The sequence below is a fragment of the Pocillopora verrucosa genome, chromosome 12, assembly GCF_036669915.1.
Source record: "Pocillopora verrucosa isolate sample1 chromosome 12, ASM3666991v2, whole genome shotgun sequence".
NCBI classification, from domain to species: Eukaryota; Metazoa; Cnidaria; class Anthozoa; order Scleractinia; family Pocilloporidae; genus Pocillopora; species Pocillopora verrucosa.
Genome location: NC_089323.1, coordinates 4,347,947 through 4,374,443, shown reverse-complemented (window position 1 = coordinate 4,374,443; position 26,497 = coordinate 4,347,947). Strand labels below are relative to the sequence as shown.

Below are 26,497 nucleotides of genomic sequence, written 5' to 3'. Positions count from 1 at the left end.
AGACCTATTTTAACGTTGGCATGTAAATTTTCTCATGTAGATTTTTTGAAAGAATTCTAGACGTTAGGAGAGAGGGCAAGGTAATGAAAAAGGGTAAGGAAAAATATGAAATAAGTAGTAAATTGTATTCGAGTTATCTAACGAACAACTAAAAAGTGAGAAAGTATAGTTTAACAAAACAATATTACGTCTCCAATTTCCGAATTTGTAGTGAAGAGGTGAAGGCTATCAGTTATTTTGGATTTAGAATACGCTCAGAATTTTTCTTTACGATCAAATTTTGATCAGATATGCCACTTTTGCTCAGAAATATGGTTTAGTGATAACGAGCTTTGAAAATAGCCGGCCGCTTAATTTTGTTATAACTGGGAATTAGCCATACTGTTTACAACGAAACTAAGATAATTCACGGCGTCCTAAGTTTGCATAAATTATATGCAGTGCACTTTGGTTACAGTTAGCCTTATCTGTTTGTTATGTAGCAAACTTAACAGCGCAAATTGTGAATATCTTTGAGTTTAAACTGATTATCTAATTTATCATAATCATAATAATCATTGGCCATAATGGCGAATGTTTTAGTTTTTCTCAACTCCACTTTAAACCCGTTTCTTTACCATTGGAAGATCAGAGATATGAGACAAGCAGTAAAGCAGACAATCAGACAAACAATTTGCCTTGCATAGGTTTCGACCCATTTCGACGTTTACATGTTTCTTCCAAAGCTATTTAACAATCATATTTGTTACAAAAGAGAAGAGGATATACCATTTAATAAAGAAGAGTGGGGAAAACCATAAAGAGTCACTTCTCATTTTTATATTCAAGTTATCTTAAGAACAACTAAAGGGTAAAACATTAGTTTAGTAATAAGATATATCACAGGAATATCACATGCCGAATGCACACACTTATAATGAAGCAGTGGAGACTATTCTTTTCAAGCAGAATGCGCTGACGATTTTGCTGTTTTATCAAAACTGAATGAGATGTGTCACTTTGGCTCAGATACACGGTTAAGTGTTTACGGGATTGTAACAGGAGCCACGGGCTCGATCTGCTTATAACAAAAATATGTCGACTTTGTTTTCATCTGTTTAAATATTTTGAAGTCAATTCTTAGAAAATGAGTTGATTATCACTATTTTCACATATAGATTTATCGTTTGAGACCAATTGTTTGCCGGAGAGCAAGTTTGCAAATTATGATAGAGGAAACTTATAATAAGAAATAGAGCCAAGACTCTAACATGGTTGATAAGACTAACTGTTTATCAGTGTGTTATCTGCATCAGTTAAGACTGTTTACCGAGTACAAAATTGTAGCCCTCAAAGGGTTATCCATAAATTTCTTTGAGCAAGTAATTTTGAAAGCACCTTTATAACCAAATTCGAATATTCAAGAAGATTTCGTAACTCCACCACAGGCCGTGTACACACAGCTGGTCTTATGAGAAAACATCCTCTCGTTTTTATGACAATCGAGTACAAAAGCTGCTAACATGCGCTCTTGAGTACCTACCACTGCTCCTAATTAAAGATTTGTATGACTGCTCACCACTGCAAGGATCATTTCCGCGCTTGAATTCCATCTGATGGTCAAAAAATTATTTATACCAGTAAAGTTCTGAAAACAAATATTATAGGAATAGGACGTTGTTTTAAAAACTACTACGCTCTAACTTGGTATTTGATTTCACTATATCATCCAGTCTTTTTGATATTATACATGTAGAAAATAGATGGTAAATTTGTGCACGGTACTGAACTAGAGAAAATATCTCCGTTATTGTAGAAAATTGTAAAATTGTAGTCCTCAGAAGGTTATCCATAGATTTCTTTGAGCAAGTAATTTGAAAGCTCTCTTTTCACCAAATTCGAATATTCAAGAACATGTCATGCCTTGTATACACAGCTGGTCTTATGAGAAAACATTCTCTCGTTTTAATGACAATTGAGCAAAAAAGCTGCTAACACGCGCCCTTGAACACCTACTACTGCTCCTAATTAAAAGATTTGTATGACAGCTCACCACCGCAAGGACCATTTCCGCGCTTGAATTCCATCTGATGGTCAAAAAATTATTCATGTCTTTAAAGTTCTGAAAAAAGAATAAGAATAATGGAAGAAATAGGACTTTGTTTTAAAAACTACTGCGCTCTAACATCTTTTATGTGGTTTCACAGGACGAAATTGCAAGAATCCGTAAACGGAAACGTGGCAGAAACATGTTAAACCGTTCCGGAAACACGACGGATAACCTGTGTTTCCGTTATCGGTTTCGTGACGTTTTCTCGCGTTTCCGTTGCTGCGTATACAACGGAACCGGACCACTTTGCCGTAAACATAACGGAAACATGGAGTTGCATGTTTCCGCCACGTTTCAGAAATACGGAAACATGTGATTTCGTCCTGTGTTTTCCTTTACCGCTTCCCCTCCGTCCTCAGAACCGTTACGAATATCACCGAATAACAGGTTGTATGCGAATTTTAGATCAATAAATAATATGAGGAAATTAACGTTGCCATAAATAAAGGTATATCTCATAGACAAAATGAAACTTAAATAAATCTACTTTGTCTTGCTGAGTTATGAGCTAAGTCGGGCAAGCCAAGCTGAACCTGATCTATTAAAAGAATGTGATGAAATGATAATGGCTATTAAGCAGAACTCATATTTAGTTGCTGTTGTTATCACTAACCTTTTCCAGGCGTACGTAAAACGGAGCAAATGGTACACTACACAATAGCAGCGATAAAGTGAACAAACGGAGGAGAATGGGGTCGGGTCAGATCGGGTTGGTTCGCGTCAGGTGAACGCCGTTCTTAACTCGACTCGACCCAAGCCTCACTTTTTTTCCGCTCTGCCGTGACTATCGTGCCGTTTACTGTGCACTTCGTTTTACAACATGAACGCCTCGAACAGGCTATGTTATCCCTCAATAAGCTGTCAAAAAAAAAACTGATAATAATAATAAAGCTGTGATGCAGAATACAAGTCATTACTACAGATATTTTCTTCGATTCAGTAGTGGAGCCACTTATTACGAAAAAGGAATCGAGAGTTAGACAAAATAAATGAAATCACCTGTCGTATATATAACAACTTTAATCTTTACTACGGTAATGTTTTGCAATCAAATAATGACTCAACAAAAAAGATTGACTTACCTTAATAGTTTATAAAGCAAACAATATTTGTAGCTTTATGCTTTTCGCTTATGAAATGATTGAATATTTTATTCCGTAGCAAAACCGTATTGTAGAATAAACGTTACTGCGATAGCTCGAAAAAAACAAAAAATAAAACAAAACCTTGGCTTAAATAACATAGTACTGATGACGATAGATTTATTCAAACGAAGTCTTCAAACTGCTTCCTGACCGAGACACATCTGCGCTGCAACCTTTTTGTTTTTCAGCTTGCCGCATGCATTTAATCATAATTCTGACAAGCGCCGAGATCACAGCGTTGACATAAGCACTTCGTCAATAGTTTTCAGTAAACGTTTAACTTAGTCATACACTGATTTTTTTCCATCACATATTTTGAAACAATTGTCACAGGGGGTATAAATTTGTCTCTGTTATACGATGCCATATCCAATATGTGGTTTACAAATTTGATAAACAGGTAACTAAGACAAACAGCATTGTTCAGCAGCAAAATTCCACCTCAAAACAAGAGATAATTTGCACATAAAGTGTCTCCCGTGGGAGGAATATTTGAATTATTTATGATCTTTTGAACAAGATTTCCATCCTTGGATCTATCTAGAGACCTTTCAGGGTATAACGGCAGAATAAGTTGTCGTAGAATTTCTTTTCGCTGAACAACTGATTCCCTTTTAATACGGTTACTTAATGCAAATTACACATGCCGACCTATAGGGAGATTTTAATTTGTTCTATGGCACAAAAGACTCTTGAGATCGTTTGCGCATTTCAAATAGGGTAAATGATACCGTTTAAATGCTTGAGTATATATATGCATTATTAAAAGATGAGATTTAAGCCACAGTGGATGTGAAGTTGTCGTGAAGGCGAAATATCTCTGTTACATCCAAAGAAAAGTAGATGCTGATGATGTCGACCACAAATTTAATAGTATTCGAAAGGCAAACAAAAACATTTGAAGACCTGATTTGCTCACCATCATTGGCAGGTGGATTGCAACAACAATCAATTTATTTCACGGCAGTTCACATTTTTCTCTCGCCCATGGCACTTTTTGGGAACTTTCTCATCCTTGTTGCCCTTCACAAAGTATCTTCCCTTCATCCGCCGTCCAAAGTCTTGTATCGTTGTTTGGCAGCAACTGATCTGTTAGTTAGTATTGTTAGCCAGCCTTTCACTGCCAGTTATTGGATGTCCTTTGTTCACGAAGAGTGGTATCTTTGTCGATTCGCATACGAGGCAATTTACATTACAACCTATGCATTATGTTTGGTGTCTTTGTTGACAACGGCGGCCATAAGCGTGGACAGACTTCTCGCCCTGTTGTCGGGGCTAAGATACAGACAAATTGTAACTTTAAAGCGCACTTACTGCATGGTAGCAACCTTTTGGGTACTGTTTGTCGTCGCTTGTTTATGCTATATTTTAGACTACCGAATAGATATGTGGTACAGCCGTATAATTATACCATCTTGCCTAATAATCTCAGTGGCCTCGTACACAAAGATATTCTGCGTTCTCAGTCATCACCAGGCTCAAGTACAAGGTTTTATACAACAACAGCAGAACCAGCCAAATGCACTAAACATGGCGCGATACAAAAAGGCAGTTTACAGTGCATTATGGGTGCAGTTAGTATTAGCGAGTTGTTACGTACCAATAGGTGTATCGGGAATTGTTATTGCATCTAGTAATACATACTCGTCGAATTTAATCGTCACCTGGGGAGTGGCACTTGTTTTAGTTTATTTTAACTTGGCCTTAAACCCCGTCCTTTACTGCTGGAGAATCAGTGAGATGAGACAAGCAGTGAAGCAGACAATTAGCCAAGCATTGTGCTGTCCATTGAATTAACTCTCTTCTGACTTACACATGTATCAATCCTGAAAAGCTGATGTATGAAATTATCAAAAGCACGGCCATTAGTGTTTGTCTCTTGAAAATTGTTCTCCCCCCTTACCTTGATATGAAATTTGCGTAATGAAAATAAAAAAAAACAATTTTCTACTTAAAACAAATCTTTAAAACTTACAAAGAATGAAGGATGAAAACCTAATAAAAGAAATTATGAAGGCAAGAAGTGTGTGAAAGAAACTTGGGTTTGGTCATGTAATATTTCCAGCTCTCCAGATGTGACCCCTTTGAAAAGCTAGAGGTTTTTGTCAAATATTATATAAATGAACGTCTAAAAACATTTAAAGTAGATGGTTTTTTCGTAATTATATCCTCTGATGGTTGAATTGAGAATGTTCATGGAGAATTCTTGTTTCTTTAAATAAAAGTTTACCACTGATTTTGCTTTACATATTTGAAGTGACCTTTTTCTCAAAAAGGCATCAGATGTCCCATAGATACTCCTCAAGACATTTTGCTTTGGTTTCATCTGCTTTCTATCAAATCTGGCCTAGTTACCTATGAAAGGCTGCTCTACAAACCTATCGAAGCTTTAATCTTTTAATGACCATATTTCAAGTTTAACTTTATACAAAATTATGAAATTATGCAGTTGATATAGCAACGTAATTTTGTAAAAACTGAAATTGCACAATTTGTTTGTAGGAAACTTTGTGGAGTGTTATGTTATAAATGTTATATTTACATTGAAAATAGAACATAAAAATATTTTGGAGAGGGGGAGCATGAAATTAATAGTAATAATAAAAAAAGCCTCTCTGAAAAAACTTAGTCAACTATTTACTTTTAATCCATCAAATATTTTTGCTTGCACCCGTTTGGTCTAAATACATTAGGTGACCGAATATCCCCGGTTAAGACTAGGGAATATCCGAGAATATACCAAAAGACAAAAAGTGTTATTCCCTCTTTCTCAAACTTATTCGTCCAGTGGCCTTCGTTTTATTCAATTTTATTCAAGATGAGAGAACGTTTTTTTGATTGTTCCAGAAGAAGAAATATGTTTGTTCATAAAATTGTACTAGAGAACATTGAAAAGTAAACATCCCATGCAGTGAACGGTAAGCTCTTCGTAAGATATTTTACCGCGCGTTGCAAAATATTTGAAGGATAGTAAACAAAATAACCTGCAAGGGCGTGAAAATATGCTCTATGTTAGTCTATGGCTATTATCTGTTCGTAAAAGCTCACAGTTTTCTTCGAGCTTCGCTCTCAGAAAAGCGTTTGCGACTTTTACTCTCTTTTCACAACCTCCACTAATTTCATTCAAACGCGACAAAAACATAGGTAATTTTTTTCGTTAGAAGTTCATTTTAAACTAATAACAACCTGGAACTTTTAAATGCGCTCGCTCACGATTCAAAATTATCCTTTCATTCATAACGTAGAGAAAATGTCGGGGCCCAAGAGATCCATTAAGATCGCTGATCACTTCACGTGCACCTCCACCAATGTCATTTGCAGCATAAGTTGTATTTATCGCCAAAAGTTATTTATTGCCGAGACAGGAAGGCGACAAGGTGACCAATTCCGTGAACACCGCGACATGGAAGAAATGACAAGGACGCATCCAAACCATGACGTTAGACTAAAATCTCATTGCAACCTTTCCTTGCATCTAGGCAGTTCGAAAGCAGTTCCAAAGGCATCTACGCAGTTCGAAAGCCGAAAAAACTTTAGAACAAAAATTTATCTTTTAAATCGGCACTCTTAATACCCACAGCATCAACGAGCGCTTTCATTCAACTGATTCATTCTTGTTTTCTCGTTTTCATGTTCCCCCCAAGGCGCAGCTCTATATTTTGCATATAAAGACACACACAACCCACAATTCCTCCATTCGCTCTGACAAGGCACTAACGCTCGAAACGTCAACTTTGAAACTCTTTACAGTGGACAATTTACGTTATTAACTAATATGCTAATACCAAATTACCTTGTTCCAGGCTAGGTAATTTCAAATTGCAATTCATTATCATCAAAATTGCAAAATAATTTAGTGCAAAAAAAATAAATAAATAAAGATCGTTCACCTGCCGTTTACGTGGCAGCTTTTTAAGAAAGAGTTTTTCAATTGACATGTGGGAGTTTTTTGGAAGTAAAAAAAGCACCTTTTATTTTCAGAATGTGCCTTGGGAAGAGCACTCGGTAGCCGTTCACTGCATTAACTACATTCAGACGGTGAAAAAGTCTCCCAATATAGTCTTTTCTTTCCTGAGAAAAGAGGGGTTGTAACTTACACTCTAATTAGAGGCGGATTGAAGATCGAAGCATTTTCCGTTAGATGGTTGTTTTCTAAATAAAGAGTTAAGCTCAAAAGTGTTTGACATACTCTATGTAGATCAACTTGCAGACAAAGAGAAAGGTTACATAGACAAAGGTTTTTTCAATTTTCTTCTTGTCGCGAGCGTGGGACAAAGAAAATTCTGAGTCCTTGCAAGAAATTGAGCCTTAGACTAGGAATTACTTGCCCTTACCACTGAACAACAGAGACTCCAAGGAAACAAGGCCATAACTAGCTTCATGTGTGACACGTGCCCTAAAGGAATCCAAAGACACCAAACATAATGCATAGGTTGTAATGTAAGTTGCCTCGTATGCGAAAGGATCCTTCCTATTTTAACCAGTAAATGGCATTTCAGTTGACGAGCTTGAAATTAAACACGAGAAAAGTAGATCAATTTTTTAATGGTTTCTCTGGGTTTTCTATACCTTACTGCCTTATTTCCTGTTTTCCATGCAATTAAGTAAAAGCCAATACTAAAAAAACTTCGGTTTTATCCACAATTCATTAAGAGAGACTCTTCTGACAACATTTCGAGCAATCCTCGAAAGAAAAAATTGCAATTTGTAAATATCCCGCTGGCTTCGGTTAAATTAAGAATCCTTCCAGGGACGATGATATATTCAAGCTGTTCGGAGTCAAATCTTATTTTTTTTATACCTCTTGACATGGCTTCACCAAGCATTTAAAATCAAAAGACAAACAAATTACAAAAAGCAGGGAGGAAAGAACATTGACTATCACATACAGCAAATGTAAACTAGCACACAACTCGATTTGATTTTTTATTTCCACAGAGATCAGCAAGCACAAGGCAAATCATTTTGTAACCAGTGGTCTCCAGTGGGGAGATAAAAGTTGACTTTTATTCCTTTGGTTACCCCTTTTTCTCCCTCTCAGTTGCCCTGTATTTGTTGTATCATTTGTTTCCACTTCGTCTTTTTTATCATAACCACTTTTCAATTTATAAACTTTATTTTGTTTGCCTCTGTAGATGTGCTGTGTAATGTTGCTTGGCCCGACTTGAAGGACTCCGCTGACCGCGTGCTTCGCAGCTCAGGACTATGTACCTCAATAAGAATTGAAAGAGTTAATAATCAGTCAATTATATTCAACGGTAATTAGCAGACAACTTCATTATTTTTAGGCTACGTTCACAGGGCACCGGACAAATTTTCGACTGTGAGAGATTCGTGCGTTTAGACGTTTCGTTCACATGGAACAACGCCAAACGTACGAAAATTCGGACGCCCAAGCATTCAAAATTTTGCACACCAAAATTGAGGACGAAAAAGCAAAAAAAAAAGCGAAAAAATGTCAGAAATACGAGTGGTCAGCGGTGAATTAGCTTTCATGCCGCATGTAGAAACAAATCATTTGCTGCTCCCTTTAATAATCGTGTTATATCTTAAAATGATAACAGTATATACAATAAGAGAGATGGTAAGTTTTGAGCTCGGTGAGGAAATAGAGAAGGATGTTTTTCGTCTTGTCATTAGCGTGGGACAAAGAGAAAATCTTTCTCTATTTCTTTACTGATTTCAAAACTTGCCATGTCTCTTATTCTATTTACCAAATGACATGATAACAATTTTATGCGAAAATGGAACGCGTTGCTATAATTACTGCGGTGCTCGGTAATATTTACAGCTTTATTGCATAATATTATTTCGAAAACGTCTAGGACGTTCCGAGCTTACCATGCAGATAGGCGATGTTATGTAGGTGTCTTGATGATGTCCGAAAATCAAGTTAAAAAACGTCGCTCATCTATCTGAAAATCGAAGAAGTCCAAGCAGCGAAAACATTGGATTAAGAAACCCTCTGCGCATGAGTAGACGGTAAAACCACTGACGAATGTCACAAACTTTATCCGGTTATTGGTTCCATCTGAACAGAACGAAACTTTCGCACAGTTCCACTTGAACAGAATATCTGGTCGAAATTTTCGGCCGGTCGAAAATTCGTCCGGTGCCGAGTTAACGTAGCCTTAATATTCGAATATTACTAAAGGTAAATCGTAAATCGCGAGAAAAATTGCAACAACAAGAATCCAGTCACTTGACGAATACATGACAGCGTGCTTGAAACAAGAACAAGAAAAAAATAACTTCGGGTAATTCAGGAGTATTAAGTGAGTTGATAACTTAATTAACCTCCATAAAGAGTTTAAAAGCAGACGCTTTGAGCGTTACACAGGACGAAATTGCAAGAATCCGTAAACGGAAACGTGGCAGAAACATGTTAAACCGTTCCGGAAACACGACGGATAACCTGTGTTTCCGTTACCGCTTTCGTGACGTTTTCTCGCGTTTCCGTTACTGCGTATACAACGTTTACGTAGACGTAAGACGTAAACATAACGGAAACATGGAGTTGCATGTTTCCGCCACGTCTCAGAAATAAGGAAACATATGATTTCGTCCTGTGTTAGCGCGAGAGCGACTGGAGCAATTATGGGGTGTGTATAGGTTTCTATACAAAATATGGAGCTACGCTATTGGTGGGAATGTGGTGACGAGAAAACAAGAATAAATTGAATGAAGGTTGTTGGTTGATACCGTAGGGATTAGGGGTGCCGATTTTAAAGACAAATTTTTGTTCTAAAGTTTTGCCACTTTTCGAACTGCCTCTATGTAAGGAAAGACCGCAAACTGCCATATGCTGCTTAGAATGATTAGGGAGATTTAAGTGTCTAGCAACTGGTTTGGATGCGTCCTTGTCATTTCTTTCTACGTCGCGAAAGTGTTCTCGGAATCGGTCACCTAATCGTCTCCCTTCCAAGAAACTAGAAGCTTACCTCACTATTAATTAGATACTTGAAAAAAATGGGACCTCGAGCTTCTTAAGATAACCCTTACATTTTTTCGTGACCACAAAAAAATAATCCTGCTAAATTTGCGGCCATGAAAGAAGTAAGTAAATATGATGAATTGAAAAGTTAAAATAGAGATGGGCTAACGACGTAACATCTGACACCTGTCGCCGTTTCGTTCCTAAGTCAAAGCAGGTGCGACACGTAGAAAACAGAAATTCAAATATTTTTAGAATAACTTTGCATTTGTAACCTGCATTAATTTTGAAACTGGACTTTTTCTCTCGGTTTTCCCTTGTTGATAACAATTCATGGTGTCCCAAGGAAACGAATCCGATCCAAACAACACGCTGGCCAATACGTTGGTAACAGTATCGGCAAACAATCGGTCGACTGTCGACCGATTATCTGTCGACTTTCGATTGGTGGTGGTGGTTTATTTAAGTGAAGAGGTTTTTGTTGTTTTATTGTAAAATTTACCTATCACAACTATAGTTTTCCTCCCTCTTACTTTTAATTCAAATCGCGCAGAAAAAATTGGCTTTTTTTCTCTCTCGTGTGATAAACCTCACGGCTTTCGGTCATTTTACATAGTCAGATGCCAGTGATAAATTTTACTCGGCGCGATTGTTATTCAAAAACTAAGGTTTAATTGATCTTGATTTGGAGGATGCTGTTAAGACGAAATATCCCTCGTTGTAACTAATTATAAGGATAACGACAAGAAGATGATGGCGACAACAAATATAACGGGAAGAGGAACACATACTCAAACGTTTGACAAATCGCTATGTTCCCCAGTTTGGTTAGGTGAGTTTAAACAACAGTCCACCTCACTCTCAGCAGTCAACATTCTCCTCTCCATCACGGCAACTCTTGGGAATTCTCTTATCCTTGTTGCCCTTCATAAGGAATCTTCCCTCCATCCGCCATCCAAACTCTTGTATCGTTGTCTGGCAACAACTGATCTTTTGGTTGGTCTTGTTACCCAACCTACCTATGCTGCCTATTGGATGTCCGTGGTTCACAAACACTGGAGTCTTTGCCGATTCTCATTTTACGCAACCGGCGTAACAGGCTATGTGTTATGTACAGTTTCCATGTTGACGCTGACGACCATAAGCGTGGACCGACTTCTCGCCATGTTGTTGGGACTGAGATACAAAGAGATTGTCACTTTGAGGCGCACATACATCATTTTAGCTATCTGTTGGATTGTATCTCTACTCTCTGGCTTGTTCTTTCATCTAAATTACCGTATAACTTTTTGGCTCAGTGTTACAGGTGCACCGTTATGCCTAGTTATCTCAATCGCCTCGTACACAAAGATTTTTCGCGCTCTCAGTCATCATCAGGCTCAAATACAAGATTATGCTCAACAACAGCCGAGCCAACCAAATGCACTGATTATGGCGCGATACAGAAAGGCAGTGTACAGTGCACTGTGGGTGCAATTAGTATTAGTTGTCTGTTATGTACCAAACATAACAGTGGATATTGTGATATCATTGAGTTTAAAGGGATTATCGAATTTCGTCGTAATCAGGGGAATGGCAAATGTCTTAGTGTTCTTTAACTCTACTTTAAACCCGTTTCTTTACTGCTGGAAGATAAGTGAAGTAAGACAAGCAGTAAAGCAGACAATCAGACAAGCAATCTGCTATACATAGGAGTAGACCTATTTTAACGTTGGCATGTAAATTTTCTCATGTAGATTTTTTGAAAGAATTCTAGACGTTAGGAGAGAGGGGAAGGTAATGAAAAAGGGTAAGGAAAAATATGAAATAAGTAGTAAATTGTATTCGAGTTATCTAACGAACAACTAAAAAGTGAGAAAGTATAGTTTAACAAAACAATATTACGTCTCCAATTTCCGAATTTGTAGTGAAGAGGGGAAGGCTAACAGTTATTTTGGATTTAGAATACGCTCAGGATTTTTCTTTGCGATCAAATTTTGATCAGATATGCCACTTTTGCTCAGAAATATGGTTTAGTGATAACGAGCTTTGAAAATAGCCGGCCGCTTAATTTTGTTATAACTGGGAATTAGCCATACTGTTTACAACGAAACTAAGATAATTCACGGCGTCCTAAGTTTGCATAAATTATATGCAGTGCACTTTGGTTACAGTTAGCCTTATCTGTTTGTTATGTACCAAACTTAACAGCGCAAATTGTGAATATCTTTGAGTTTAAACCGATTATCTAATTTATCATAATCATAATAATCATTCGCCATAATGGCGAATGTTTTAGTTTTTCTCAACTCCACTTTAAACCCGTTTCTTTACCATTGGAAGATCAGAGATATGAGACAAGCAGTAAAGCAGACAATCAGACAAACAATTTGCCTTGCATAGGTTTCGACCCATTTCGACGTTTACATGTTTCTTCCAAAGCTATTTAACAATCATGTTTGTTACAAGAGAGAAGAGGATATACCATTTAATAAAGAAGAGTGGGGAAAACCATAAAGAGTCACTTCTCACTTTTATATTCAAGTTATCTTAAGAACAACTAAAAGGTAAAACATTAGTTTAGTAATAAAATATATCACAGGAATATCACATGCCGAATGCACACACTTATCATGAAGCAGTGGAGACTATTCTTTTCAAGCAGAATGCGCTAACGATTTTGCTGTTTTGTCAAAACTGAATGAGATGTGTCACTTTGGCTCGGAGACACAGTTAAGTGTTTATGGATTGTAACAGGAGCCACGGGCTCGATCTGCTTATAACAAAAATATGTCGACTTTGTTTTCATCTGTTTAAATATTTTGAAGTCAATTCTTAGAAAATGAGTTGATTATCACTATTTTCACATATAGATTTATCGTTTGAGACCAATCGTTTGCCGGAGAGCAAGTTTGCAAATTATGATAGAGGAAACTTATAATAAGAAATAGAGCCAAGACTCTAACATGGTTGATAAGACTAGCTGTTTATCAGTCTGTTATCTGCATCAGCTAAGACTGTTTACCGAGTACAAAATTGTAGCCCTCAAAGGGTTATCCATAAATTTCTTTGAGCAAGTAATTTTGAAAGCACCTTTATTACCAAATTCGAATATTCAAGAAGATTTCGTGACTCCACCACAGGCCGTGTACACATAGCTGGTCTTATGAGAAAACATTCTCTCGTTTTTATGACAATCGAGTACAAAAGCTGTTAACACGCGCTCTTGAGTACCTACCGCTCCTCCTAATTAAAAGATTTGTATGACAGCTCACCACTGCAAGGATCATTTCCGCGCTTGAATTCCATTTGATGGTCAAAAAATTATTTATATCAGTAAAGTTCTGAAAACAAAAATAATAGGAATAGGACGTTGTTTTAAAAACTACTACGCTCTAACTTGGTATTTGATTTCACTATATCATCCAGTCTTTTTGATATTATACATGTAGAAAATAGATGGTAAATTTTGTGCACGGTACTGAACTAGAGAAAATATCTCTGTTATGTGCATGAATTAAAAATGTCTATCGAGTGCAAAATTGTAGTCCTCAGAAGGTTATCCATAGATTTTTTTGAGCAAGTAATTTTGAAAGCTCTTTTATCACCAAATTCGAATATTCAAGAACATGTCGTGACTCTGTCATAAGCCTTATATACACAGCTGGTCTTATGAGAAAATATTCTCTCATTTTAATGACAATTGAGCAAAAAAACTGCTAACACGCGCTTTTGAACACCTACCACTAATTAAAAGATTTGTATAACAGCTCACCACCGCAAGGACCCTTTCCGCGCTTGAATTCCATCTGATGGTCAAAAAATTATTCATGTCTTTAAAGTTCTGAAAAAAGAATAAGTATAATGGAAGGAATAGGACTTTGTTTTAAAAACTACTGCGCTTTAACCTCTTTTATGTGGTTTCCTTTAACGCTTCCCTTCCGTCCTCAGAACTGTAACGAATATTACGGAATGAATAACAGGTTGTATGCGAATTTTCGATGAGTAAATGATTCGAGGAAGCTGCAATAAATAAATATATATCTCATCGATAAAACGATAATCAAAATAAATTTGGTGGGTGATGTTTAAAAGTTCAAATTTCTAGATATCGTAGATTTATGTTTTAAAATAATACAGAAAAAAATTTAAAATGTTTCTTTATTTACTTTGTCTTGCTGAGTCATGAGCTAAGCCAGGCATGCCATGTTTGCGAATTTTAGATCAGTAAATAATATGAGGAAATTAACATTGCCATGAATAAAGGTATATCTCATAGACAAAATGAAACTTAAATAAATTTACTTTGTCTTGCGGAGTCATGAGCTAAGCCAGGCAAGCCAAGCTGAACCTGATCTTTAAACAGAATGTGATCAAATGATGAAGGATGTCCCAGGCTATTAAGCAGAACTCATATTTAGTTGCTGTTGTTATCACTAACCTTTTCTAGGCGTTCATTTTAGTAAAACGGAGCAAATGGTACACTGCACGATAGCAGCGATAAAGTGAAAAAACGAGGGAGAATGAGGTTGGGTCGGATCGGGTTGGGTCGCGTCGGGTGAACGCCGTTCTCTACTCGACTCGACCCAAGCCTCACTTTTTTTCCGCTCTGCCGTGACTATCGTGCCGTGACTATCGTGCCGTTTACTGTGCACTTCGTTTTACAACATGAACTCCTCGAACAGGCTATGTTTTCACTCGATAAGCTGTCAAAAAAAAAATGATAATAATAATGAAGCTGTGATGCAGAATACAAGTCACTACTACAGATATCTTCTTCGAGTCAGTTGTGGAGCCACTTATTACGAAAAAGGAATCGAGAGTTAGACAAAATAAATGCAATCACCTGTCGTATAAATAACAACTTTAATTTTTACCACGGTAATGTTTTGCAATCAAATAATGACTCAACAAAAAAGATTGACTTACCTTAATAGTTTATAAAGCAAACAATATTTGTAGCTTTATGCTTTACACTTATGAAATAATTAAATATTTTATTCCGTAGCAAAACCGTATGGTAGAATAAACGCTACTGTGGTAGTTCGAAAAAACAAAACAAAACAAAACCTTGGCTTAAATAACATGGTACTGGTGACGATAGATTTATTCAAACGAAGTCTTGCGACCTGCAACCTTTTTGTTTTTCAGCTTTCCGCATGTATTTCATCATAATTCTAACAAGCGCCGAGATCACAGCGTTGACATAAGCACTTCATAATCTGTCAATAGTTTTCAGTGAACGTTTTACTTAGTCATACACTGATTTTTTTCCATCACATATTTTGAAACAATTGTTACAGGGGGTATAAATTTGTCTCTGTTATACGATGCCATATCCAATATGTGGTTTACAAATTTGATAAACAGGTAACTAAGACAAACAGCATTGTTCAGTAGCAAAATTCCACCTCAAAACAAGAGATAATTTGCACACAAAGTGTCTCCCGTGGGAGGAATATATGAATTATTTATGATCTTTTGAACAACATTTCCATCCTTGGATCTATCCAGAGACCTTTCAGGGTATAACGGCAGAATAAGTTGTCGTAAATTTTTATTTTCGCTGAACAACTGATGTACATACTTAATACAAATTACACATGCCGACCTATGGGGAAATTTTAATTTGTTCTATGGCACAAAAGACTCTTGAGATCGTTTGTGCATTTCAAATAGGGTAAATGATACCGTTTAAATGCTTGAGTATATATATGCATTATTACAAGATGAGATTTAAGGCACAGTGTATGTGAAGTTGACGTGGAAGCGAAATATCTATGTTACATCCAAAGAAAAGTAGATACTGATGATGTCGACCACAAATTTAACAGTATTTGAAAGGCAAACAAAAACATTTGAAGACCTAATTTGCTCGCCATCATTGGCAGGTGGATTGCAACAACAATCAATTTATTTCACGGCAGTTCACATTCTCCTCTCGCTCGTGGCACTTTTTGGTAACTTTCTCATCCTTGTTGCCCTTCACAAAGTATCTTCCCTTCATCCGCCGTCCAAAGTCTTGTATCGTTGTTTGGCAGCAACTGATCTGTTAGTTAGTATTGCTAGCCAGCCTTTCGCTGCCAGTTATTGGATGTCCTTGGTTCACGAAGAGTGGTATCTTTGTCGACTCGCATACATGGCAACTTACATAACAACCTATAAATTATGTTTAGTGTCTTTGTTGACAACGGCGGCCATAAGCGTGGACAGACTTCTCGCCCTGTTGTCGGGGCTAAGATACCGACAAATTGTGACTTTAAAGCGCACTTACTGCATGGTAGCAACCTTTTGGGTACTGTTTGTCGTCGCTTGTTTATGCTATATTTTAGACTACCGAATAGATATGTGGTACAGCCGTATAATTATACCATCTTGCCTAATAATCTCAGTGGCCTCGTACACAAAGATATTCTGCGTTCTCAGTCATCACCAGGCTCAAGTACAAGGTTTTATACAACAACAGCACAATCAACCAAATGCACTAAACATGGCGCGATACAAAAGGGCAGTGTATAGTGCACTATGGGTGCAGTTAGCATTAGTGAGTTGTTACGTACCAATAGGTGTATCGGGAATTGTTATTGCATCTAGTAATACATACTCATCGAATTTAATCGTCACCTGGGGAGTGGCACTTGTTTTAGTTTATTTTAACTCGGCTTTAAACCCCGTCCTTTACTGCTGGAGAATCAGTGAGATGAGACAAGCAGTGAAGCAGACAATTAACCAAGCATTGTGCTGGGAATTGAATTAACACTCCTCTGACTTTCACATGTATCAATCCTGAAAAGCTGATGTATGAAATTATCAAAAGCACGGCCATTACTGTTTGTCTCTTGAAAATTGTTCTCCCCCTTACCTAGATATGAAATTTGCATAATGAAAATAAAAATAGAATTCTCTACTTAAAACATATCTTCACAAACTTACAAAGAATGAAGGATGAAAACCTAATAAAAGAAATTATGAAGGCAAAAAGTGTATGAAATAAACCTGGGTTTGGTCATGTAATATTTCCAGCGCTCTTTCTCTTTTTCAGGTTTAATTACATTTATTTACTCGTTTGAAAAGCTGGAGGTTTTTGACAAACATTATATAAATGAACGTCGAAAAACATTTTAAGTAGATGGTTTTTTCGTAATTATATCCTCTGATGGTTGAATTGAGAATGTTCTTGGAGAATTCTTGTTTCTTTAAATAAAAGTTTACCGCTGATTTTGCTTTACATATTTGAAGTGGATTTTTTCTCAAAAAGGCATCAGATGTACCATAGATGCTCCTCAAGACATTTTGCTTTGGTTTCATCTGTTTTCTGCTAAATCTGGCCCAGTTACTTATGAAAGGCTGTTCTACAAACCTATCGAAGCTTTAATCTTTTGATGACCATATTCCAAGTTAACTTTTATACAAAATTATGAAATTATGCAGTTGATATAGCAACGTCATTTTGTAAAACCTGAAATTGCACAATTTGTTTGCAGGAAACTTCGTGGAGTGTTATGTTAGAAATGTTATATTTACCTTGAAAATAGAACAGAAAAATATTTTGGAGAGGGGGAGCATGAAATTAATAATAATAATAAAAAAAAGCCTCTCTGAAAAACTTAGTCAACTATTTACTTTTAATCCATCAAATATTTTTGCTTGCACCCGATTGGTCTAAATACATCAGGTGACCGAATATCCCCGGTTAAAACTAGGGAATATCCGAGAATATACCAAAAGACAAAAAGTGTTATTCCCTCTTTCTCAAACTTATACGTTCAGTGGGATGAAAGTCTTCGTTTTATTCAATTTTATTCAAGATGAGAGAACGTGTTTTGGTTGTTCCAGAAGAAGAAATATGTTTGTTCATAAAATTGTTCTAGAGAACATTGAAAAGTAAACATCCCATGCAGTGAACGGTAAGCTCTTCGTAAGATATTTTACCGCGCGTTGCAAAATATTTGAAGGATAATAAACAAAATAACCTGCAATGGTGCGAAAATATGCTCTTATGTTAGTCTATGGCCATTATCTGTTCGTAAAGGCTCACAGTTTTCTTCGAGCTTCGCTCTCAGAAAAGCGTTTGCGACTTTGACTATCTTTTCACAACCTCCACTAATTTCGTTCAAACGCGACAAAAACATAGGCAATTTTTTCGTTAGAAGTTCATTTTGAACAAATAACAACCTGGAACTTTTAAATGCGCTCGCTCACGATGCAAAGCTTGTCCTTTCATTCATAACGTAGGGAAAATGTCGGGGCCCAAGAGATCCATTAAGATCACTGATCACTTCACGGGCACCTCCGCCAATATCATTTGCTGCATAACTTGCACTTATCGCAAAAAGTTATACATTGCCGAGACAGGAAGACGACAAGGTGACCAATTCTGTGAACACCGCGACGTAGAAGAAATGACAAGGACACATCCAAACTATAACGTTAGACTAAAATCTCATTGCAGCCTTTCCTTGCATCTAGGCAGTTCGAAAGCAGTTCCAAAGGCATCTAGGCAGTTCGAAAGCCGAAAAACCCTAAAGCAAAAATTTATCTTTTAAATTAGCACTCTTAATACCCACAGCATCAACGAGCGCTTTTCATTCAACTGATTTATTCTTGTTTTCTCGTTTTCAATTTACGTTATTAACTAAGATGATAATACCAAATTACCTTGTTCCAGGCTAGGTAATTTTACCAAATTACCTTGTTCCAGGCTAGGTAATTTCAAATTGCAATTCATTTCCATCAAATTGCAAAATAATTTAGTGCAAAAAAAAAAAAAATTAAAATAAAAATCGTTCACCTGCTGTTTACGTGGCGGCTTTTTAAGAAAGAGTTTTTCAATTGACTTGTGGGAGTTTTCTACCACTCGATGTTTTCTTTTTTTTTTTGGAAACCAGTGGCAGCTAAAAGTAGCACCTTTTTATTTTCGGAATGTGCAAAGAGCGCTCAGGAATCTTTGCAGTATTGGCTGGTCTAGGCGAGGTTGCTTCAAAGATAGGAAAACGGTGTGGAGTCGTTCTCGATAGTAGTTCACTACATTAACTACATTCAGACAGTGAATAAATCTCCCAATATAGTCTGTTCTTTCCTGAGAAAAGAGGGGTTGTAACTTACACTCTTATTAGAGTCGGATTGAAGATTGAAGCATTTTCTGTTAAATGGTTGTTTTCTAAATAAAGAATTAAGCTCAAAAGTGTGACATACTCCACGTAGATTAACTTGCAGACAAAGAGAAAGGTTACATAGACAAAGGTTTTTTCAATTTTCTTCTTGTCGCGAGTGTGGAACAAAGAAAAATTCTGATTCCTTGTAAGAAATTGAGCCTAAAGCTAGGAATTCTTTGCCCTTACCACTGAATAACAGAGACTCCAAGGAAACAAGGCCATAACTAGCTTCATGTGTGACACGTGCCCTAAAGGAATCAGCAATGTCATTTCATTCATATCCTTCCTATTCTAACCAGTAAATGGCATTTCGGTTGACTAGCTTGGAATTAGACATGAGAAAAGTAGATAAATTTCTTAATGAATTTGCTGGATTTTCTCTAGCCTAATGCTTTATTTCCTGTTTTCCACTCAATTTAGTAACAGCTAATACTTAACAAACGTCGGTTTTATCCACAATTCTTTTAGAGAGACTCTGCTGACAACATTTCGAGATGTCCTCCAAAGAAAAAATTGCAAGTTGTAAATATTCCGCTGGCTTCTGTTAAGTTAAGAATCCTTCCAGAGACGGTGATATATTCAAGCTACTCCGAGTCAAATCTTATTGTTCTTATACCTCTTGACATGGCTTCACCAAGGATTTAAAATTAAAAGACAAAGAAATTACAAAAAGCAAGGAGGAAAGAACATTGACTATCACATACAGTAAATGTAAACTAGTACACAACGCGATTTGATGTTTTATTTCCACACAGACCAGCAAGCACAAGGCAAATCATTTTGTAACCAGTGGTCTCCAGTTGGGAGATAAAAGTTGACTTTTATCCCCTTAGTTACCCCTTTTTCTCCCCCTTAGGTGCCCTGTATTTGTTGTATCATTTGTTTCCATTTCGTCTTTTTTATCATATCCACTTTTAAATTTATAAACTTTATTTTGTTTTGCTTCTGTAGATGTGCTTTGTAGTGTTGCTTGGCCCGACTTGAAGGACTCCGCTGACCGCGTGCTTCGCAGGACTATCTACCTCAAGAAGAATTGAGAGAGTTAATAGTCAGTCAATTATTTTCAATTGTAATTAGCAGACGACTTCATTCTTTTTAGGCTACGTTCACACGGCACCGGACAAATTTTCGACCGGTGGGGAATTCGTGCGTTTAGACGTTTCGTTCACATGGAACCACGCCAAACTTACAAAAATTTGGACGCCCAAGCGTTCAAAATTTTGCACACCAAAATTGAGGACGAATTTTTAGCCGGTGCAGTCAATGATTTGACCACCACGGTGTGAACATCTCAAACATAGAAATTTTTGTACTGTGAAGGCGTGGCTGCATGGATACGTGGTATCTAAGTAAAATAAAATGGGAGTTACCACATGACAGTCGACGAACAGGGGAAGAAAAAATGTCAGAAATACGAGTGGTCAGCGGTGAAATAGCTTTCATGCCGCATGTAGAAACAAAGCATTTGCTGCTCCAGTTAATAATTTTGTTATTTATCCTAAAATGATAACAGTATATAGAATATGAGAGATGGTAAGTTTTGAGCTCGGTGAAGAAATATAGAAGGATGTTTTTCGTCTTGTGGGACGAAGAGAAAATCTTTCTCTATTTCTTTACTGATTTCAAAACTTACCATTTCTCTTATTCTATTTACAAACATGACGCTATAGACATTGCTGATCCTAACAGAATGCAGGACGAGTGGCATGTGAACTTCGCATTAGACCTCTCTGTAGCTCAGTGGTAGTGCATCGAGGCGCGGAATCCGTAGGTCTGAGGTTCGATTCCTCATGGGGACTCAGAATTTTCTCTTTGTCCCACGCTCTTGACAAGACGAAAAACATATTTCTCTGTGAACAATAAATATGCTGCGCTAATTAAGTAAAAAGTTAAGCAATTTTTCAAAAGTGTTGACTGTGCATATATCTTTTACTGCTTTAATAAACAGTGGGTGGGTACAAACGTATTACAGACTCGAAAAATAAATAAATCGAGAAATACGTTTTTGGAAAGTTGTTTACCTTTTCATTTTTCCGGAAAAAAAAACAGTGGAGATTGCAAAATTCGAGTGAAAAGCAAGCCAACTGTGATTTACACCTTGAACAACCGGAAGTCAATTAAGATACTTTTTTTTTTCGTCCCACAACAAGTTACAAAACGTAAATATCATTCTTCTTGATGCGTTTCTCGATGTCACCGATGCCTCTGTCGGTTAATATAGCAGAAAATAAAATATTGTTACATTCAAAGCTTTTGGAAAATTTCTTAACTTTTTAAGTAGCAAAGTATAACTTGGTAACATTTCGGCTTTACAACACGATTGTATCTGTCTCTATATGAAGTATTAAAGTTGTTTCACCGCTGACCACCCACATTTCGAACTATTTTTCTTTCCCGGCTCGTCACCCGTGATGTAGTAACTCCCAAATGACATGTTTACAACTTTATGCGAAAAGGGAACTTGTTGGTACATCTATTGCGGTGCTCGGTAATAGGACATTCCGAGCTTACCATGCAGATAGGCGACGTTGTGTCGGTGTCTTGATAATGTCAGAAAATCAAGTTAAAAATGTCTCTCATTTATCTGTAAATCGAAGACGTCGAGGCAGCGAAAACACTGAATTAGAAGCGTTCTGCGCATGAGTAGGTGGTAAAACCACTGACGCATGTCTCAAACTTTATCCGATTATTAGTTCCACCTGAACAGAACGAAACTTTCGCGCGGTTCCACGTGAACGGAATATCTGGTCCAAATTTTCGGCCGGTCGAAAATTCGTCCGGTGCCGAGTGAACGTAGCCTTAATATTCGAATATTATTAAAGGTAAATCGTTAATCGCGAGAAAAACAGCAACAAAAAGAATCCAGTCACTTGCTGTATACATGACAGCATGCTTGAAACAAGAACAAGAAAAAATAACTTAGGGTAATTCAGGATTATTAAGTGAGTTGATAACTTAATTAACCTCCGTAAGGAGTTTAAAAGCTGACGCTTTGAGCATTAGCGTGAAAGCGACTGGAGCAATTATGGGGTGTCTATGGGTTTGTATACAAAATATGGAGCTACAGTATTGGTGGGAATATGGTGACGAGAAAACAAGAATAAATTGAATGAAGGTTGCTCGTTGATACCGTTGGGATTAAGGGTGCCGATTTTAAAGACAAATTTCTGTTCTAAAGTTTTACTACTTTTCGAACTGCCTATATGTAAGGAAAGGCCGCAAACTGCCATGTGCTGCTTAGAATGATTGGGGAGATTTAAGTGTCTAGCAACTGGCTTGGATGCATCTTTGTCATTTCTTTCTACGTCGCGAAAGTGTTCTCAGAATCGGTCACCTAATCGTCTTCCTTCCTAGAAACTAGAAGCTTACCTCACTATTAATTAGATACTTGAAAAAATAGGACTTCGAGCTTCTTAATACGACCCTTACATTTTTCGTGACCACAAAAATATAATCCTGCTAAATTTGCGGCCATGAAAGAATTAAGTAAATATAGTGAATGAAACAGTTGAATTAAAAAGTTAAGATAGAGATGGGCTAACGACGTAACATCTGACACCTGTCGCCGTTTCGTTCCTGAGTCAACACAGGTGCGACACGTAGAGAACAAAAAATTCAATTTTTTATTAGAATAACTTCGCATTTGTAACCTGCATTAATTTTGAAACTGGACTTTTTCTCTCAGTTTGCCCGTGTTGATAACAATTCATGGTGTCCCAAGATTCCCGTGAATTACTAATTCACCGTATTATCTGGGTAAGGAATCGAATCCGATCCAAACAACATGTCGGCCAATACGTTGGTAACAGTGTCGGCAAACAATCGGTCGACTGTCGACCGATTATCTGTCGACTTTCGATATCCTATCACTGGTGGTTTATTTAGGTAAAGAGGTTTTTGTTCTGTTTTATTGCAAAATTCACCTATCACAAATACAGATTTCCTCCCCCTTGTTTCTAATACAAATCACGCAGAAGAACCCAGATTTTTTTCTCTTTCGTGTGACAAACCTCACAGCTTTCGGGCATTTTATATAGTCAGATACCAGTGATAAATTTTTACTCTCTGTAATTGTTATTCAAAAGCTAAGGTTTAATTGATCTTGACTTGGAGGGTGCTGTTAAGACGAAATATCCCTCGTTCAGTTGTAACTAAGGATAACGATAGCAGGATGATGGCGACCACAAACATAACGGAAAGTGGAACACATACGCAAGCATTCGAAGAACCGCTATGCTCCTCGGTTTGGGTAGCTGAGTTTAAACAACACTCCATTTCACTCTCAGCAGTCAACATTCTTCTCTCCATCACAGCAACTCTTGGAAATTCTCTTATCCTTGTTGCCCTTCACAAGGAATCTTCCCTCCATCCGCCATCCAAACTCTTGTATCGTTGTCTGGCAACAACTGATCTTTTGGTTGGTCTTGTTACCCAGCCTATCTATGCTGCCTATTGGATGTCCGTGGTTCACGAACGTTGGAGTCTTTGCCGATTCTCATTTTATGCAACCGGCGTAACAGGCTATGCGTTATGTACAGTTTCTATGTTGACGCTGACGACCATAAGCGTGGACCGACTTCTCGCCATGTTGTTGGGACTGAGATACAAGGAGATTGTGACTTTGAGACGCACATACATCATTTTAGCTATCTTTTGGATTGTATCTCTAGTCTCTGGCTTGTTCTTTCATCTTAATTACCGTATAACTTTTTGGGTCAGTGTTACAGTTGCACCATTATGCCTAGTTATCTCAATCGTCTCGTACACAAAGATTTTTCGCGCTCTCAGTTATCATCAGGCTCAAATACAAAATCATACTCAACAACAGCCGAGCCAACCAAATGCACTGAACATGGCACGGTATAGAAAGGCAGTGTACAGTGCACTGTGGGTGCAGTTAGTATTAGTTGTCTGTTATGTACCAAACATAACAGTGGGAATTTTGATATCTTTGAGTTTAAAGGGATTATCGAATTTCATCGTAGTCAGGGGAATAGCAAATGCCTTAGTGTTATTTAACTCTACTTTAAACCCGTTCCTTTACTGCTGGAAGATAAGTGAAGTGAGACGAGCAGTAAAGCAGACAATCAGACAAGCAATCTGCTATGCATAGGGGTACACCTATTTTAACGTTGGCATGTAAATTATTTTCCATACCTTGTACGAAAAATTATAGACGTTAGGATAGAGGGGAAGATATGCCATTTTACGTTAAAAAGAGTAAGGAAAAATAGGAAGAGCTACCTCTAAATAGTATATTGTATTCGGATTATCTAACGAGAAACCAACAGGTGAAAAATTGTGGTTTAGTAGCCATAACAAACAATGACATGTCTGTAATTTGCGCATTTGTAATTAAGCGGTGAAGGCTCTTATTTGGAATCAGAATGCGTTTAGGATTTTCCTTTGCCATCAAGACTTGATGAGATATGTCAACTGAGCTCAATAATATGGTTTAGTGGTAACGTGCTGTTAACGAAGCCAGCCGCTCAATTTTGTCATGATTGGAAATTAGCCATAGTGTTTTACAACGAAACTTTGTAAATTAATGATGTGGATTTTGTTAATATCTGTGTAAAGAAACAGAAGGAAATGCTTCGAAAGGAAATTGGTAATCTCTATTTCATATAGCTCGCAAATTATATTATTATTCGTTTTACTGGCTAAAAGCGTTAACAGGTTGTGTTCTCACTCGATAAGCTGTCAATAAAAGCTGTGATGCAGTAAAAGCTGTGATTAGGAGTGACTACTATAGATATTTTCTTCGAGTCAGTAGTGGAGCCTCTTATTACGAAAGGGGAATCGAAACACAAAATGAATGCAATCACCTGTTGTATACATAACAGCTTTAATTGTTACTTCGATAATGTTTTGCAAAGGTTTCTGTAGCTTCATGCTTTGTGCCTATGAAGTTATTGAATATTTCCATTTGGTAGCAAAACTGTATTATAAAAGGCTAGTTTTGTTTTCAAAAAAATTAATAAAAAAATTAAAAAATTAAAAATAAAAAAAAACCATAGCTAAAATAACATGGTATTGGGGACCATAGATTCATCCGAGTAAAGTCTTACAATTGCTTCCTAACCGAGTAACATCTACGCTGAAACCCTTTTGCTTTTTAGTCTGCCGCACGCATGTGATCATAATTGTGACAAGTCCCGTGATCACAGAATTGGCATAAGCACTTCGTAATCTGTCAATAGCTTTCAGCGAAGGTTTTCCTTAGTCAAACACTGATTTTTTTTTTTACCATTTATTTTGACACAATTGCCATAGAGAGTATGAATTTGTCCCTGTTATGAGATGCCATTTCCGCATTGTCATTTACCAGTTTGATAAACAGGTAAATAGACAAACAGACAGCTTTGTTCTATAGCAAAATTCCGCTTTAAAACCGGAGATAATTTGCACACAAATTGTCTCCCGTGAGTGGAATATTTGAATTAATATCGTTTAAGCAACATTTCCACCCTTGGATCTATCTTGAGACCTTTTAGGGTATAAGGCAGGATGAATTGTCGTAAAATTTCTTTTCGCTGAACAACTGATTCCCTTTTAGGATCGTTATTTTATGCAAGGCACACATGCTAATCTTTGGGTTAATTTTGATATGTTTTGCGGTACAAAAGACACTTAAAATCGTTTGTGCATTTTAAATAGGGTAAATGATACCGTTTGAATGCTTAGTATATTTGCATTATTAAAAGGTGAGATTTAAGCCACAGTGGATGTGAAGTTGTTGTTGTGAAGGCGAAATGTCTCTGTTATACCCAAAGAAAAGTAGATACTGATGATGCCGACCACAAATTTAACAACATTTGAAAGGCAAACAAAAAAATTTGAAGACCTAGTTTGTTCGCCATCATTGGCAGGTGGATTGCAACAACAATCAGTTTATTTCACGGCGGTCCACATTCTTCTCTCACCTATGGCATTTTTGGGAAACTTTCTCATCCTTATTGCCCTTCACAAAGTATCTTCCCTTCGTCCACCGTCCGTACCGCTGTTTGGCAGCAACTGATCTGTTAGTTAGTATTGTCAGCCAGCCTTTCATTGCCATTTATTGGATGTCCTTGGCTCACGAAGAGTGGTATCTTTGTCGATTCGCATACAAAGCAACGTACATAACTGCCTATGCATTATGCTCAGTGTCTTTGTTGACTATGGCGGCCATAAGCGTGGACAAACTTCTCGC

At 37.1% G+C, this 26,497-nt stretch overlaps 4 protein-coding genes across 4 annotated transcripts; all 4 read left to right on the top strand.

Annotated features, from left to right (window-relative positions):
• The first annotated feature begins 4,083 nt into the window (after positions 1 to 4,083).
• LOC136277410 (melanocyte-stimulating hormone receptor-like) lies at positions 4,084 to 5,031 on the top strand. Its single transcript, XM_066159439.1, has one exon. The coding sequence runs from the start codon at positions 4,084 to 4,086 to the stop codon at positions 5,029 to 5,031; it is 948 nt and encodes a 315-aa protein (XP_066015536.1).
• Positions 5,032 to 10,921: 5,890 nt separating this feature from the next.
• Positions 10,922 to 11,860, top strand: LOC131793472 (histamine H2 receptor-like). The gene has a single exon (XM_059110886.2). It carries the CDS (start codon positions 10,922 to 10,924, stop codon positions 11,858 to 11,860), a length of 939 nt encoding a protein of 312 aa, XP_058966869.2.
• Positions 11,861 to 15,956: 4,096 nt separating this feature from the next.
• On the top strand, positions 15,957 to 16,904 carry LOC131793483 (melanocyte-stimulating hormone receptor-like). The gene has a single exon (XM_059110895.2). It carries the CDS (start codon positions 15,957 to 15,959, stop codon positions 16,902 to 16,904), a length of 948 nt encoding a protein of 315 aa, XP_058966878.2.
• Positions 16,905 to 23,476: 6,572 nt separating this feature from the next.
• Positions 23,477 to 24,474, top strand: LOC131793473 (histamine H2 receptor-like). Its single transcript, XM_059110887.2, has one exon. It carries the CDS (start codon positions 23,477 to 23,479, stop codon positions 24,413 to 24,415), a length of 939 nt encoding a protein of 312 aa, XP_058966870.2. The 3' UTR covers positions 24,416 to 24,474.
• The last annotated feature ends 2,023 nt before the right edge of the window (positions 24,475 to 26,497 follow it).